The 18,393-nt window shown below is 42.7% G+C and overlaps 1 protein-coding gene across 1 annotated transcript in view; it reads right to left on the bottom strand.

Annotated features, from left to right (window-relative positions):
* Positions 1 to 18,393, bottom strand: part of ANO3 (anoctamin 3) — a 295,226-nt gene that overhangs the window by 53,017 nt on the left and 223,816 nt on the right. Inside the window, exons 12-14 of the mRNA XM_066626992.1 lie at positions 17,334 to 17,468; positions 13,283 to 13,379; positions 7,531 to 7,591 (exon numbers count right to left, since the gene is read on the bottom strand). Of these exons, the coding sequence (XP_066483089.1) occupies positions 7,531 to 7,591; positions 13,283 to 13,379; positions 17,334 to 17,468 (293 nt within the window). The remainder of the gene's footprint in view (positions 1 to 7,530; positions 7,592 to 13,282; positions 13,380 to 17,333; positions 17,469 to 18,393) is intronic.

The raw sequence follows: 18,393 nt of genomic DNA, 5'->3' as shown, positions 1-18,393 counted from the left end.
ATTGGGCTATAAGCCCTCTGAGAGGGATATGGGCCCTTGACCAGTGCCTGACCTGTCTGACACCTGACACCAATGCTGCCTGGTAAGGTGCCCTATATGGCTGGAGGGCTGATTTGACTTGGTTGGTCAAGATCTTGGTTTTCAAGATAAGACGTGAACTTTTGAAGGTGCTCCCTAATGCTCCCTAAGGCATCTGGTGGGCCACAGTGAGATACAGGAGGCTGGAGTAGATGGGCTTGTGGTCTGATCCAGCTGAACTTTTCTTATGTTCTTATGAAGATGCCAAACTTTCTCAAAATATGCATAGTTTAAACAAAACTACATCTCTCAGGTTTTTTGTGCCTTATTATAGGCCTAAGTGCTGCTTCAACATGACTGGGCTTCTTTCTTAACAGCATCATCCCAAATAGAAACCAGTGAGTATGACAGGTAGACAATCAGATATGGCTACCTAATGAAAAAAGGAGGGCAAACAGAAGGTGAGAGGGAGGCATTTTGGGGCAGGGGGAGGGTGGGAGGTGAGCGTTCCTGGGAGTGGGCGGGCAGGGAGCAGGAAGCAGGGCCAGGACCTAGCAGTAGCCCAATCCTTCCAACTTTTTAGCATCAATGCAGTAATGTCAATGGGGTGTGCAATGCATCCATTGGTGGCAGGGCAGTCACAGAAGCCTCCTCAAAGTAAAGGAACATTTGTTCCCTTACCTTACCTTGGTCTGCATTGCCCAATGCAATGGGCCCTAAGTTGCAATCACATACAAATTTCTAATGTTTATGTGGATTTATTGCTACGAGCCTTTCAATCGTGAAAAAAAAAATTCTAGATAGGTTCATCACAGCTGCTTGTTTCAGAAGAACATCATTCTACCTGTGATGCATGAGCTCTCCATGCTCCTTCTTTTGCCCCATATGTTTCCTTTCAAGAAAGACTATAAGGTTCAACAGGAAAGAGGCTCCCATGAGACACTATGCCAAGTGGCCATAAAGCATCCAATCAGATGAGGCAATGAGCCCCTCAAACCTAGGTTACTTAAGGTCAAGCTCAAGATGTGTGTGCTGCTGTGTGTGTGCTGCAATGTGGCTTCCCTCAGAGGTCATCTATATATCAAGCCCACCTGCGTCTCTGGGTTTGGAGAGGTATACTGGTGCCTAGAAAGCTGAGGCTCTGAGTAAATACAGTGAGGATCAGTGAGACCAAACCATTAAGGATTTTCTTCGGCTTTGAGGTTTGCCTGGAGCTGCCTGTTATGGCTTTGCTCTGATCTGTATCTGGAATCCTCCAATACCCAAGATGTTTTTGTAAACCTGTCTGTTCCTTTTCTTCCTCCTTGTGTTTATTCTATATCCACTCCAACTATTTTTAATAAACTTTTCTTATATTTTTAAGTCGTCACCTGCTGATTGTTAGTTAGAAGGATTTTGCCCCCAGTCCTTCTGGAATGTGAGCTACATGCTATAACATAGGCTTTAGTAATTTTCCACTTAACTGGGAGGGAGGCTTTTAAGGATAGTCTCTCTGTCTGGCTTTGTCCTTATGGTGACAGTGGAACCTACCATTTTTGGCCCTGGGAAAGAAGCAGATCTGGGGGAAGGAGAGAGGCACTGCACAAGGCTATACCCCCAGTCACCACACTAGAAAATGATCAAATCGTGCACAGGTGGACAACAGATTATTTGTCACAACACTAACAAATAACTGTGGGGCAAGGGAGTAATAAAACAGGGTCATGGAAAAGAAACATAAAGTAGCAACATTTTTAATGCATGTTTGGTATTCCACACAGCACAGACTGTTGGAGAAGGTCACATGTCTTTAACTCTCTTGAAGTATATGCTTGGCATCACTACGATAAGATTATGAGGTTAGAGACGGAGGTAATGTTTTTCTCTCGAATTGGAAGTACTTGAAAATGAAACAATTTCTGAAAAAATTTGGTAAGGCACTGTTACTCTTCTGATCCAAAATGAACATCAGAAAAGTTCACTTTTCCTCCTGTGAGATCCCATCAGTGGGGGTGAAACAAGCATTTCACCCCCAACAGTGGATGAAAAGCACCAAGCAGGGAGTATGCGAAATCCTTGCTTCCTTCCTCATTCTCCATTGAACAGGACCAGCCTTAGGAACTGTGGTGCCCAATGAAAACATTTTTGTGCGGCAACCCACCTCTGTGGGCCCTCCTTCACACCAGGATGAGTAGGCAGTGGCAAAGCACCCAGCAGCGGTATCACCACCAACTGCTTCGGGGGGGCGGGGCGGATTGCAAGCCAATTGGACCCAGGGCGTGAGCAGGAGGGAAGGTAGTCCAGCGGCAATGCTCTGCTTGCCACGCTCTTCTTGTGATACCTCGGCATGGAAGATTCCATGCCAGAGCGTCATCTACACAGCAACGTTCCAGCTGCAGCTGCGGCACTCTGCTCATCACCCTAATGTGGGGCCTCTTGGACGAATTGGTTCAATTGCCCCAAGACCGGCCCTGCACAAGAAAACATTATTTTCCTTCTCCTTTCTCTCCTCCCCACAGGAGACATTTTTTCCGTTCCTCTTTCTTTCTCTTCCAAATGCATTGGTTTGTTTTTTTTTATCAGCACATCAGAACTACTGTAATGGTTTTGGGGAGCTGTAGTCTTTACAGGAACTACTGCAGTGACAGTCCTCCACTGACAGTCTACAACCACAGAAGCTATTATAGCACTCTTCCTGACATGCTGAGAAATCTACAGTTTGGGAGCAAAAGAAAGAAGAAAAAAGATGCCTCCTCATATAAAAAGGGGATGGAGTACAGAAAGGAGAAGGAAAATAAAGTATCTTCTCATGTGCCATAGCAACAGAGGAAGGAAGGATCCAACTCATTCCCTTCTTGCTGCTTGCCTGTCAGTGTATCTTCTAAAATGCTCATTTAAGGACTTTCCTGAACGCCAAGCTTTGACATGAATCTCGGATGGTATGGAAATTTGCCTCTCCCTTGGACTGGAGATTTCTGAGCCTTCCCAGATTTGTATTTAAGCCTGCTTCAGCAGAAACTCACCCACATCCCTACATAAAGTATGCTTCTTGACAATAACACAAGCCCATGGAAAATGTTTCTCAAGCATATTTGAGAAATCCTTACATTCTTTTTTCCTGCATGCAGGTAAGCTACATGCCAGAACTATGAGATTAATTACTTGTAATGGAACCATCTGCATATAGCTTTTAATTCAGTGGGGGAACTCCTTGGGTAAACTGAGGAAAATTTTAGTCTACCTCACAGGAAAACAGGAGAACAAAAAGAATGGCCTCATGAATGTTGCCCAAGCCTTGGTGAAAAGGCAAGATAAAAATGTTGTTAATAATTAACATTTTATATTGGTTTCCAAAGTTGATAATCAAGCAAAACCACCAATCAAGGTGTCTTCACACTCACACATTGTATCCTACATGCATTACTTTCATGTAGGAAAAGGGTCATGGCTGAAGCAGCCCTGACATGCCCTATGTACAAAATACCAGCTGCAGAAGCTTCCCAGAGTCAGCTGGTGGGCCACTGTGGGAAACAGGAAGCTGGGTTAAATGGGACTGATCCAGCAGAGCTTTTGTTTTGTTTTCTTATGAAACAAAACTCAGAAGAACAGGGGAAATAATTATTGTTTCTGTTGTTTTCTCAGCCTCTAGTAATAAGGGATCAGGGAGCTTGATGACAGAGGTACCTTCATTACCTGACCATCCTCACATGCCTATTGGCCACACATACAACCTATATCTATCTATATCTATATCTATCAAGCTTGAAATGACAGTGCACTGAGAAACAAAATCAGCTATCTGATTTATTCAGGACAGAATGCTAAACAGGAGGAGGAGGAGGCAGGAGGTCTGGCTCAGTTGGTAGAGCTGCCGCCTTGTATGCCTGAAGATCTGAGGCTGCCAGTTCGAAACAACTGGAAGTACCCCAGAACTGACGACACGCTGATATACTGATGAGCTGACCCTCGGTGGCAGAGAGGAGTTGCCGTCAAGTGGAGCGTGGGAGGCGAAGGGCCAGAGAGAAGCCAGACCGGGAAGGAATCCAGCTGGAAAGAGGAGTTCTATGAAAGACTAGAACTATTCAATTGTAAAAATCCCTACGGGGGTTTAGAACAGCCTGCCTATGTAAACCGCCTTGGATTAAAGTCTGAGGAAAAATCTGACGACCAAAAGAAAGGCGGTATATAAATACCTGTATAAATAAATAAATAAACAGATGGTTCTGTGCAAAACCTGCATCCCAGTTTAGTGCTGAGTCCCCAATAATGAGAAGCCTGTTCATCAGTCTGCAGTTAGAGGTGATCATTTAGTCAACCTTGATGGTGATACAGGACCAAAGTTTCTGGTTTATGAAGTTTCAAGCTTATGTTGATAAGGGGGTCAAATGCATCTCACATAAGCACCATTCATAGGAATGGTACCTATACTGAATAGATTTTAAAAACAGTGCACGCAGCCATCTGTAGATGACCCCCAAATGCCAGTAGGTCTAGGTACAAATGAATCATAGAGAAAGCCATTCTACTTGGGTCAGAGGCTAGCTGTAAAAGAAAATTGGCTATTTGGACAAGCATTACAAATCTGTTCGGACGCTTCCATCCCACCTAGTTTTGGTCTCTGGCGTTTTTATGATGTTGATGGATTGAGCTGTTCTGTATCTGGGGTTGCAGTACAAAAGCATCGCAATTGCTTATCTCTCATGATACATAAATGCTTTATGTACCAATGCTTTATTTATTAATGGGGGCTCATTTTTTCCCTTTTCCCCTTCCAAGGACTGGCAATGTGATAAATGCAAATCAATATTTATATATTAGGTTCATAAAGCTGTGTTGTAACCATGTACCTCTTTGTCAAAGCAAACTAAGAGGTTAAATTGGAATAATGCTTTATTTATTTATTTATTTATTTGTGTTTAAAAAAAAAAAAATCTTTGACCTTTTTTCTCCTTATGGAAAATTCAGAGTGGCTTACAGCCTACCAATGTTTCTCAAAGTTTTCTGCTAGGAGCCCTGGGGCTTCCTGAGATCCCTTTAGGCAAACAAATTGCCAAAGAGGAGCCTAGGTCATGGTGGAAGTGCATCATTTTATGTGTAAAGCATCTTGCAACTTGGTCTCTGCCGGTTACTGAAATATCTTCCCTATCACTCTAGGGACCAAGATGTGGTGGTCCCTGAATAACACAAAAAGTTCTGCTGGTTGTCTCTTGGCAGCTGCATTGATGACAAAAAAGTTCCTTTTCTTTGCTGTTACCACCACTGAGTAGACTCTAAAATGCGTACAAATCTGTTTCATCAGATCCACTGCACACATTCCTCCAGCTGTCTACCCACCATTTCATTTGCAACATCACCTTGGAAAATGAAGGAGCTGATCTGGCTCTACAGCTAAGGGCACTCAGGAGCAATTGATTCAAGAGCCCAGGTCATTTATCTATGCCAAAGATTGACTGGGACCTCAACAGAAACCTTGACTGAACATCCCCCAGAGCCATCAAGAAACCATTTGGATCATAAAGCTTCAAGGACAGACCATTCTAACAGCCCCCCTCCCACAGATCAGTTGCTGCACTAAGATGAATTCCTACCAGGTAGTGGTTTGCCCATGAGAAAGAAGTGATGTAATTTCCTCCACCATCAGATCACCAATATCCTGCCCTTAAAATATTTTAAAAAAATAAGTTAAGGGAATGTGCCTGAGCGGAACTATATCATTCAAGGTTGTATATTCACTTTGCCCAAAATCCAGACTCCATTTACTTCAGAGAAAGCCTGTTCAGATTAATGCAGCTGCTCCAGAACAAGTCAACTATGGTCCATGTAATCTCTATAATAGCTCAATTATTCACTATAATTAGGATTAATATGGAAGAGTGCATTTGAAACAATTCATCATACTTAAAGGCAGCAACGCAAAGATTTCCAGGGAGGGAAATCTTGAAACTCTGAATCTTGAAACCCTCATTCTGAAATTAACATTTTTGCCATGACATTGAACAGACAGTGCTAATCTAGGGTCCTTTTCACTTAATATTGAAAGGACACCTGCATTGCACTGTCTGAAAGCAATCCTAACTGTATTGCATTTGTGGCAGGGAAGACTTGTCATGAACGGAAGTGCATGCGGCAATCTGGGAGGTGTGGAGAGAGATCCTGGGAGAGGTGGCAAACACAGGCAAGCACAGGCAAGACCAGGAGAAGAATGTTGGCATGAGAGAGAGAGAGAGAGAGAGAGAGAGAGAGAGAGAGAGAATGTGGAAAGTATAGAGATTATTGAGCAGCACACATGCAAAAATAAAAGAGATGTCAATATGAGAGGGCTGTGTGTGTTTGCGTGTGGGGGAGTGGCTTTGCTGGCCCACTTGACACGTGAGCAAGTAGCAGAGGAGGCAAGACAGGCAGAGTTGCAACTGTGAGATGTGATGAGAAATGTTTATTCTGTCTATAGTGCCACAAGACTTGGATATCTTGCAAGATTTTGGAAGTATGCAGAGGACACACACACGGTCTTAGAAATTAAACATGAAAGCTATGAAGCAGTAAGTGAGAAAAGGTATTTTTTTTAAAAAAAACTTAAGAAATCAAGTTTAAAAGGCTCTTACATTTTGCTTTTCAAGAAAATAATTCACAAAGTGATTATAAAACAAAATAAATAAATGGTTCCAGAAATCAATCAACCCTTCAGCTTGAGTATACTGACAGACAGCCCAATCTTGTCCATGCCATCACCCAGCACATCATGCCACACTTGCAGCCACTCCAGTGCCAGGCAGCTCGCTGTCAATGGTGCAGCAACCAGTAAGTCCCACACCAGCAGTGGCAGGAAAAAGGTCAGCCATCAGGTAACATGGTGACAGCGGCAGAGCAGGGATCGGGCTGGGCTGGGGGCAATTATCAGCAGGAACAGAATCAATGATCCTCTACCACTGTTCAGGGCCCAACATGCCCCCATCAATCTAACAGATTTATACCAGCAAAATAGCTGGCATAGATATGAATAGGTCCATTGGAGACTAGGGAGCAGCAGATGAGATGACTAAAACATTTCTTTACTTACTTCCCTTCCTCTGGTCTAGTCCCCAGTCAGCCTGCAGGATGCAGGCCTACCAAATATAGGATCTGGCCCAGAATAATCGTTCAGAAGGCTTTAAGTACAATCAATTCATATAGGCCTCAGAGATTTTATTCATCCTCTACCCACCAGTTTTTATATTCCTTTTACCAACAGAGATTCCAAAATCACATAAATATTATCTGAGATCCTGTAAGCACGAATAACATCCTATAGAATTTTGTGTGGTCTGATGGGCATAAAGATTAGTGCAGTTTTTAAAAGAATCATACTATACACAATTTGAATGATTAGCATCAAGAATCTATTTCCCAGCATAAATGATGATTTTGCATAAGAATAATAGAAACACTGACATCATTTCAAATGGTATACTATTCTCATATTAAACCTTTCTGTTCTTCTAAATGTAATATGTTTTTACAGTAGGCAAAAATAGTGTGTAGAAAATAAACACTTACCCCATATAGCCATGAAAATGGCAAAGAAGACAGTCCCTCCATTATCAAACAAGTGTGTAACCTTAAGGGGGAATTTAAAAAAATGAGAACACAAGTAATGAAGTAAATTCTCCCTTACATTGCTTTTAAATTAAAATATACAAAAGAATTGAAAGTGTCCTGGAACTAATTTGCAAAATATAAGCCAAATGGAGTGAATCTTAAATAACCCATCCTTTGCCCCTCTACAGATCATGGAGGTAACAAGGATGGTTGATTATAAAAAACAAAACAAAAGGCATTCTGTATTTTATGTTCTGTGTATAGTTTGTGTTCTGTGTCTGTGTTCTGCCAAACAGCTGTTTGCTGCCCCCTATCTAAAGAAAAAAAAAAGGGGGTTGGACACAGAAGATGCACTTCTGTTGGGTTTACTAGTTCTCTCTTCCCCTCCCTGGCTCTTTGTTCGAGAATGTAACATCTCACACACAAAGTGACATCTCTCCAGTGACACCTCTCCTAAAATGCGATGGTCTCAGAGGAGGCATAGCCTCAAAAATCAGAATGTAAAGTGGCAGGAGAAGCCTCTGAAATGTCTTTCCACTCATATTTGGAAAACTAGCCTGAAAACACTTCAAATTATACTGTATTTGCAAAGAATCTCACTGCTCTGCTAAAGGAGATGTATGACATGAGGATATTTCTTTCATATTGTGGTGGAAATGGATGGAAGTTATTGGGCACAAGTATATGCAAATGTTTCTGATACTGCAAAGCAAACCGTTACTTGCAACTTTCCCTCCTGACTATAATCTGTAGTACATGCATGTTTGGCATTTTGCATTGTTGGGGAAGCTCACACACCGAGTTTGCTTGTCTAATGAATAACTAAGGGCCCAATCCTATCCAATATTCCAGCACCGGTGCAGCTGCAATGCAGCCCCAAGGCAAGGTAACAAATGTTCCCATACCTTAAGGAGGACTTTGTGACTGCTGCCCCACCACAAGATGCAGTGCATGCCCAAGTGGCACAGCTGCACCGGCACTGGAAAATTGGATAGGATTGGGTCCTCAGTCAGACACATATTATGTAGTAATGGGAAACTTTTATCGCATGTGATGATGTCTATAAGTCATGCCTTCCAATTCCCCTCACTTTCCACTATACTGAACAATTCGAAAAGAATTGGATGATATTCCCTGATGATATCAGTATCGTTTTTATTTTTTATTTTTTTTGGCTCATAATTATTACTGTCTATTCAATGATGTTGTAATATCTTTTCTGCTGACTCTCCTTTGTTGGTTCTTTCTTTTGCTCTTTCTTTGTAGACTGCTGAAACCTAAGTAAACATTCCCCTCCCCCCCAGTTCAATGTAATGGGTCTGTATGTGTTCATAAATTACTCACCACCCAAAGCAGTTTCGTCTGATATAGTAAATGTAATGCTGTGATCCTAACTCACTTACTAGGGAGGACGTTCCATTAAACAGAAGCAAATCACATCTGAGTAAACATGAATACAATTGTGCTGTACATCATAGAGTGAAAATCTCACTTCTGTGTCAAAATAAATCCTCTAAACCAGTGTTTCTCCAAATGTGGGTTGGGAACCATGTGGTGGGTTGCGAGCCACGACTCTGTGCCACGGACCACAGTCACAAATGTGCCGTAAGGCACGTTTGCGGGGCTCACCGCTGGGCTCCCGCCGGTGCTAGCCCAGCGCCAGCCTCAGCCAGAGCTGGGCTAGTGCCGGGTAGTGGCCCAGGTTCCGTGGCTCAGCGATCTCCTGGAGGTGGGGCATGGACAGGGCATGGGGGAGATGCTCCGGGGAGGGGGAAGGCTGGCGGGGGCAGGCGGGAGGCGTGTTGGGGGTGGGAGAGAGGCGGCAGGATCTAGGACACTTGTGCAGGACTGCGCGCCCTACATGAGCACCTTTACTTTATCGCCAACCTTTTGTGCTAAAGCAAGTAGCCCCATTGTGGTGCTGCTTACCTTACTCGGGGAAGGGGGATGAACATCCCCTTCTCCCGAGGTGCCTCCCGTGGTAGCACAGGAGGCTCAGGATTCGGCAGCAGCCCTCCTCGGAGCAGCCAAGCCTGGGTGCTGCGGGCAGCTCAGGATTGGGCTGTTAGACTTGATACTACCATGGTATGTGTCTACATTTGGGGAAATGTTACAGACCTGCATTTTAACAAGCTACTGTGTGTATATTCTTTTAACAATGATAGTAAATGGAACTTACTCCTGGGTAAGTGTGGGTAGGATTCAGACTAGGATTGTTAAAAATTTTCCTGTGTGAAGGTCTCCCTTCCAGTCATGACATCACTTCAAGTGGGTCCTGACAGATTCTCATTCTAAAAAGTGGGTCCCAGTGTTAAACGTTTGAGAACCACTGCTCTAAAGGATGTCAAAATAAATTCTCTAAAGCCCACAAATGTCAAATATAAGAGTAATTACAGTACACATATTGAAGAACTAATGAGTATTTATTTATGCTAATCTATTTCTATCTATTTATGCTATTTATGCTAATGAGTATTTATTTATGAAGAACCGATTCAAAATATAAAGAAAATGACTGTATTTTCAGTCATGTATGGCAGGAGGTCTGGTCTAGAGGGTTGAGCCTCCATTTGCCTGAAGATAACATCTGAAGGTCGTCAGTTCGAGGCCACCGGCACCGTGTGACCTTGAAGCAGCTGACAAGCTGAGCCGAGCTATTCCATCTGCTCTGAGCGTGGGAGGATGGAGGCCAGAATGTGCGACCAGATCAAGAAAGAAACATCTGAATGTTGTGGTTTCTTGAAAGATAGAAACCTTCTTTCAAATTGTAAAAATCCCTACAGGGATTTAAATTGCCTGCCTATGTACACCGCCTTGAATCAAGTCTAAGGAGAAATCTGAGGACCAAGAAAGGCGGTATAGAAATACCTGTATTATTATTATTTATTATTATTATTATCTTGGGGAGTAAGCCATGACCATTTTGACAGAATGGGATGCTGCTTCCCAGCTCAGTACTGGTCTGCTCTAACCAGCAAGGCAGATCTGCTGTTCTTAAATAGAAATAAAAGATTATTCCAAGCATGTTTAAAGGTAGTGAGAAGAAAACAGGATTCCTGGAAAATGGCCTGTTTAGCTTAATCTAACGCAATAATTAATTCAGTTTGTCATTTAATTGCTGTTTATTTGCTCCACCATTTAGGCACAGTCATGTGCATTTGTATGCATGTAGGTTGTCTTGGTCACCAAGACATAAATCTTCTGTCCTAGGCAGTTCATATGTCTTAAGGGCTTTCTCATTGCCACTGTGAATGCACTCTGGACCACAGGAATGCAGTATGGGCAAGGCGATAGTTATCTGGGGATCTGGGTGTCACAAAAGAGATTGATGGTGGACTTCAGGCACTTTCATTACACATACAAGCAGAAGTGCCTAATTAGCAGCCTTTTGACCTTTGACATTCAGACAGACTTCTTAAGTAACCACAAACTTTTGCAATTTTACCAAATATTTATTTCTAGCGCAGTGGCATTGTTTTTATTTGGAAATGACCCAAAAAAGACAGCTTGAAAACATTTCCTGATGGAATCATTAAAAAGGCTGAAATAATGTTCATACTGTTGGATCTTCAGAAATGTTTTACACCCTCTTGAGTGAATCCAATTAACAACATGCAGTTATTCAGTGTATGTGTCTGCAAAGCTCTCAGGTGGCTATTGATTATAAATCCATGGGGTCCAATGATACATTTTTTCTAAGCACACTCTTTACAGCTGCCTGTTTTCTTTGTAAAATAGCAAGCACCATATGGATTGGGACCATGGAGAGGAAAGGAACTTTGTGTGCCCTTGATCTGGATCACATGCACACACAAGCCTGGTAGCTGCTATCTCCCTGGTCAAATAGCAGCTGCATAACAGCCAAAATCAGACTGACCCCCATGCCACATGCTGTCTTTCAAACAGAAAACAAGCAAACCACTGCACAGCATTATGGTGTGCTTTGGCCCTCACAGCATGTACATTTATTATAATTACTTAAGGAACATCAAGTTACTCAAATGTCCTCTTCCATGATTTGGTAGTACAATAAGAAATGCCTGTTTGCGTTTTGTGCTTTTTTCAAGCACACAATAAATTGCATAGAAAACAACATGTTTTCTGACTGACTGAAAAAGCAGATGAAATAGAAATGCTTCTGCTTTCAACAATATTTTAAAATGTGCTACTGCAAGTGTCGCCTACAAATTCAAGCCTCAGGAGGCCATGAAACTTCCATACCCCAGTAGTCCATCCCATATGGACCTTGATTTACTTTGTGATGGGATGTTAAGTCCCATATTTTGGCTGTGAAGTTCAAAAGGGTCCCATTTTTAGGTTTGCTAGTATGAGGCTTTGACTACATAACTGATAAAGCCCAGTTTTCTGGATGATCTAGAAATAACTTAACTGGGGTGTTGTTGTTGTTTTCCTTTACACTTCAGCCCTAAGCAAACATTCCCTTTTTGGGGAGAGGAAACATGTGATTGGCTAGACTGACTGGGCCTTACACTCTGTTCTCCAGGCTTGTAAAAGGGACACATTGCTGAGCAGGTGCTATACATGTAGCAACATCCTGGTGTTCCTGCACTTGTGCAACATGTTGCCCACCAGCTTTCCTTCTGTGTCAGTGCAGGAGCACCCTGCCCTTGCTTCATGCCTACCTGAATTTGAAATTTTTATTCCAGAGCATCCACATTTTCAGGTTTATTTCCAAACTCAACAACTGTGTGGGAAACAGAAATGCCAGCCTCCTTTATCACACCAGCCTCCTAATGCACACTTTATCACATCGGAACCGCAAGCCAATCAGCTTTAGCAAAGTATCTGGGAGCAGCACAGTGCCACATTCATCCAGTTTCGGGGAGGGTAAGTTATACTGGGAAGAGGCACAGAGGAAAAGATGAACCCCCAATCCCTAGCTCTGTGGGACTGACACAATCCCCTTGCAGCTGTTTTATAAGGAAATGAACTAGATGGAGGATGTGATAAAAGGTGGTTGAGCTCTGAATAATCCTGAATTCTTGTACATTTCCAGATGAAAGGTTCTCCTTGCTTATAGAGGCCTTTGATTTTTGCACATGAATGAGAATTCTCAGGTGTCTAACACTGTGAGTCAAACTAAGCTGTCCCTGTTTAGTACAGAAACAGGAAAGATCTACAGTTACACATAGTCCTATACTTCGTGCTTCAATGTGTTTCTGTCTTGCAGTAGCATCTCACAAAATGGGCAAGCCAGAGCCGCTGAGAGCTGACACTGGGCCCTGGGCAAAATGCCTGATAGGACCCCCCTTCCTAAATTTTCCTACAAACCAGATGCTTGTTTTGCCATGGGGATTTTGCTCCTTTGCCCCCCTCTCCTCAGGCTTGGACAACGTACTAGGCTATTTTTCAGGCAAATGCCTCCTTTTCCATCCCCAGCACTGCCTACGATCTGGCAAAAAGCTGGAAAGATATAGCTCTCTCTCTCTCTCTCTCTCTCTCTCTCTCTCTCTCTCTGTTTTATTTTTAGATTTTGTTACATAGCCTTCTCCTCAGCAGAAACACATATTGTTCTTTGGGAAGAGCTGAGCATGAAGGCCAAAAGTATTTTTTGTTTGTTAGTGAAAAGTTCACTGAGCATTGCCTTCCATTAGAGGAGCCTTTTATGGAATCAACACCAGGAGGAGTTCTGTCATTTGCAATGGAATTTTGTGTACCAAAGAGCTTCCAGGCACAGAAAAGAAGTTACCTTTGCATAGATGCAGCTTTCATTGAGCTTTTGCAGTGTGCAGTTTTTTTCACACATAGGACACATGATGGTTTCATTGGCCTCGCAGATCTCTTTGCTGCAACAAGAAGTCAGGAAAGCTTTCATTATAAAATGTTCATCATCATATTGCACGTATGTTTGAATACCACCCTTCTCCTGCAAGACAAAGGGAAGTTTGCAGCAAAAATAAAATGATACAAATAAAACAACCCCAACAATCAACATACAATCAAAATCAATTAAATCAGCAGCAAACAAAAATTCAGACCAATAGAACCGAAACAACTCAGTAATTTATCAAATATCCAAGTCTTGTCAAATGCCTAAAAACATACAGTGTGGGTGCTCGCTTAGCATCCACAAGGAGAGCATTACAGAGAGCTGATGCCACTACTGAAAAGACACTGCTTCTTGTGGATGCCCACCAGACTTCTAAAGAGCTGATCTTCTGAACAAGGCCTCAAATGATATCCTAAGCATATAGGAAGATATATATGGGAAAAGGTGGTCCTTCAGCACCCAGGTCTGAAACTGTTTAGGACTCTGCAAGAGCCAAGATGTATAGTGGTCTGGGAGTTGGAAGAGTTGGAAGAACCAGGTTCAAATCCCCACTCAGCCATGGAGCTTCTGAGATGACCTTGGGCCAGATACTATTTCTCAGCCTCACCTACCTCACAGGGTTATTGTGAGGACAAAAGTTGGGGAAGGAACCATGTATGCCACCTTGATCTCCTTGGAGGAAGGACAGTATAAAAATGTGAAAATAAAATATTTTAACATTTATAGTATTTCACTGTAACCAACACAGCCCTCATTGCTTGTGATACTAGGCGATAAAAGTCCCAGCCCCAAGGGGCTCACATTTGCTGGGATTGGCTTTGGGCTCAATGTCTGTGTAGCCAGAATAGGGCTACAGGACAAGGAACAACTACCTGATTGCTAGGAGTTTGCTGCCTTCCTGTTCTTTCTGAAATCTCCTAATATGAAAGCCACAACAGAATCAAAATCTCTATATACGCAGGAATTTTGATAATGCCTGTACTATATCCATTATTGCCTGACAGATACAGAACAACTAATATGAAATTATTGATTTCAAATCAACAACAACCTTGATTTATTTTTACACAGGACGCAAACATCCATCCATATTCATTGCACAAATTTTCTACCAGGCTTCACAGTGGGCAGTCCAATCCAAACATATACTTGAGCTGGCCCAGGCCCACTGCACTGGCTCCTGAGTGTCACAAATATGTATCAAGCATATTTGCGCTGACAGGAGTTATCTGGGCCAGCACAGAGGTCTGTGCCAGCTTGCCTGGGCCAGATCCCATCCCTGTGCTGGTCAATGATGGTAGCTTTGCACCAGGTGACGCAGGGGATGGGAGAGGATGGAAGGAGGGTGTTCTGGGGGAGGGAGCATTCTTGGGCAGGGGAACAGGGGCAGAATTGGGCCTAGGACGGGCTGGGATCAGCAGTGGCAGCACACGCCGTATCTTAACTTCCAGCCCTGGTCTGAGCAGCCTTACACAGGCTGCTTGGATTTGTGATCCAAGTAGCCTCAGAAGGCAGGCTGGGACTTGACATGGGGTAAGGGGAAAAAATCTCCTTACCCTGACGTGACCTCCAATAGCCTCCCAACCTGTGTGGGATACAGGGCAGGCTACTGTGGCATGTCTATACTGGCACAGGTTAGGATTGTGCCATAAGCCACTTATTTATTAAGCAATTAGTTCATCAGGCCAGGTCTGAAGCCATGTCAGCATGCACAATCTAAGGTATGTAAAGTGGAAATCAAAACATCAGAATCTACGACATTTGCTAAAGTGAAATTTGGCTGAATGTACTAATTGTACCTGTACTGCCTGCTTAGCAGCTCTTCTTGAAAGCAAGTTGTACTATGCAAATACATTTTTAAAAATCAGTTGAACCACAAACCACTAGAGGGAAGATTCACCTTTACCTAAGTGGCAGCTTGTTATATAACTCTAAGAATTGAATAACTCTGCTGCATAAAGTGCAATTATTGTTAATTTTTTTTACACAACTAGCATTAACTGCTGAGAATAAAAAGCTTCAGAGTCAGTCCAGAATTAAACGACATTCAGTGTGTTATATTGGTAGAAAGAAATGCAGTCAGAGCTCAAGGTTGCTTAACAGTCACAGGAAAAGTAAACCCTGTCCTGTAATCAAGTTTGTGTGGCATGATGTGTTTGTTGAGTGGGAAGCAATGGCACTCTGCACATGCTCAAAGGCATGCTTTATAATTACTTCATATTGATGAAGCTGAGCCCTTGCACTTCAAACATGCCCCGTGATGACTTCTGAGACCTAGTTCAAATTAAGCTGTGCAGTAATGCTAGCAAAGATGACATTGGTGGAGAAATAAATAAAGCTTTAATCTCTACAGGCCACCCATTTCCCAGTAATGAGCATTAGCAGCTTCATATTCTAGGACCTTTATTATCAAATGGCTCTGTACTGAATGCATTAAATTAATAGCTAGGTCTGGAGGTAATGCTAGTTTGTCAAACTGACATGTCGTCTCCTCACATAGTGAACAGCCAGGGTGAGCAAAGAATACCAATTCTTTGACCCTCAGCTTCACCAGGAGTAGAGCAGTGCAGTCAGTGTGCTCTGCAGATGGCCTTTGCAGTTGTGCAGTGTGATGGCTGCAGAATACAAAGGCAATTAATTCACAAGGGGTAATAACCACCTATTTCTAACATAGATCTTTCCATTCCCAAGAGGCTTTACAAATCTTATTCAGGTAACCCCTGAACATAAAGAGAGATATTCACATGAACGTGAATTGAGATATTCACACATTTGCTTATTTACAAATAAACACTTCGTCTTGCTAGAAACCAGTGGTGTAGCTAGAGGGGATGCAAAGCACTAAGTTTTGCAGAGAGCCTCACCCTCCCCTTCGGAGCCATTTCAGGTGGGGGAAGAGCAAAGCAGAGGCAAATGCTCTGGAATGGCTGTGAAAGGGGAGGGGAGGGACCACTTGCATGCTGCAGTGAGGCTCCCTGCAAAACTTAGTGCTTTGCAACACCTCTAGCTACATTAGTGCTAGAACCAAAATGTCCAATTTTTATAGGGTTATCCCCTATTAGACAAGTTTGGTACAAGGCAGCCAGCAACTTCCTTTAAAGCAAAAGCAATGACACTTCCCCAGGCTCTGCAGTTCCTTACACTGTAGCTATCTTGTTTTTTTCAGCTATATTGTTTTTACCCAACCTGTGGGTATAGTGAACAGGGTCTATTTGCATAGACTATGTGCAAGGTGTGTATGTGTGTGTGTAGGAGGGAGCACTCTGCAACCCAAATTATGCCATCTCCCAGAAGAACAGAAGCAGCTGGGTTGTGCGTGTATATTTGTGTGTGGGATGGGTGTGAGGAGGTGTTGTAGCATTGCAAGCCACCCTGAGAACTGACAGATCAGAAGGCAGGGTGATATTCCTTTGATCCAGGGTGAGACTTATCTGGAGTGAGACGGAATTCTGAACTGGCCCATGTTAGTGTGCAGATGTGAGACTGATTCTCCATGCAAATAAACAAAAGTCCTCACTGCTTCTAGTAACTCAGGACACTGGAGAAAGAGATAGTATTGAATTCTCCTTGCACATCTTAGGATGATACCAAAATAATAAATAAATAAATAAATAAATACATACATACATACATACATACATACATACATACATACATACAAACACACAGATGCACAATTTATAATATATGTAAAAAAATAAACATTGGATAATATGATCATATCTTAAGAGCCCCCTCCCCTTAAGCATTTGTCCCCAGTAAGCAAAGTCTTGCTTTTCAAATCCCTCCAGAAGATAGTTAGTGACAAGAGTGGTTTGAGCCTTCAGCCAATTTGAATGGCTCTCTTGCTGAAAGTGTTTATGATCCAAGTGAACATTTCATTTGATGTGTCTTGCTGGCAAAAGCAGAGCTTGCAAGAATTGCGCTATGCTGTGGGTTTTCAAAAATTGAGTATTACTGTACCTCTTACCTTACTTGGCTGGAGTCCATGGTAAATAATCCATAAAGGAAAACAAACAGCCCCACCAGTGCAGCAGGAATAAGCATCCCAGTATACCATCCCAACCAAGCAAAATACAGGCCAATTTTCTCTCCAAAATACCGCCTGCATTAAAAAAAAGAAAAAAAGAAAAATGCAATTGCTTTATACGTTAAAGTAAATGAATGCGCCTGACTCGGCTGCGAATAGTCTTCTTAAGAGGAAATCATCAGTCTTCTTGTTATGTTATTGTTAGCAATAAAGCTGTGATAAATTCGTTTTATCTCACTCCAATATGTGACTCGAGTGTCACTGATCCTATTCTCGTAAGTGTAAATATTTTTCATGCACCACAGTTTATAACTAGCATTCTGCTTTCTCCACAAAGGCAGATGAATGTGAATATTCTCATGGCCTATAATTGTTAAAATGACAGGCGCAGTATCTTTTTTGGGACAAGGCAGCCCTAACATTTGCTGTTGACAATTAGAAATGAAAATATTGTAGTTCCACAAAATTTGGTTACAGTTTGAGGGAAATCTTTGAAAATGATTTATTGGTTGGAATTTTTTGAGATTCCTGGCTCCCTGGTCCATGGGAAGCATTAAAAAAAAAAAAGACTCAAAAAGTGCTACAAAAGACCTGTTTGATTAATTTGGAGAACTAGTCTAAGAAACCAAGCCTGTTCTTTCCCCCTCGCCCCGCCAATGCAGCGGCACCAAAATGGCTAATGATGCAAGCTGCAAGGGACAGTCATAGAGGCCTCCTCTGATTGTTCCCTTAACTGGTGTTAAGGGGGTTTACTCAGACCTGTGCTAGATAAATAGCTGACACACATCTGTGTGGACCCACACTGTGGGATTGGGTCCAGGAAGGCGGTTAGGATTTGGTGGCCAGTCACCACTGTTGCTGAACCCACGCCCTTCCAGACCTGATCCACACATCCCCTGCCCCCTTGCCGCCCTGTTCTGCCTCCTTTCTCCATTGCTGCCTCATTTCCCACTCCCGTTCTACCCTCCTGTTACACCTCTTGCCCTCCCCACCGCTTCAA

The sequence above is a fragment of the Tiliqua scincoides genome, chromosome 1 (genome assembly GCF_035046505.1).
Source record: "Tiliqua scincoides isolate rTilSci1 chromosome 1, rTilSci1.hap2, whole genome shotgun sequence".
In the NCBI taxonomy this organism is placed as follows: domain Eukaryota; kingdom Metazoa; phylum Chordata; class Lepidosauria; order Squamata; family Scincidae; genus Tiliqua; species Tiliqua scincoides.
The sequence above is the reverse complement of the archived record's forward strand: the minus strand, read 5'-3'. Positions and strand labels throughout refer to the sequence as shown.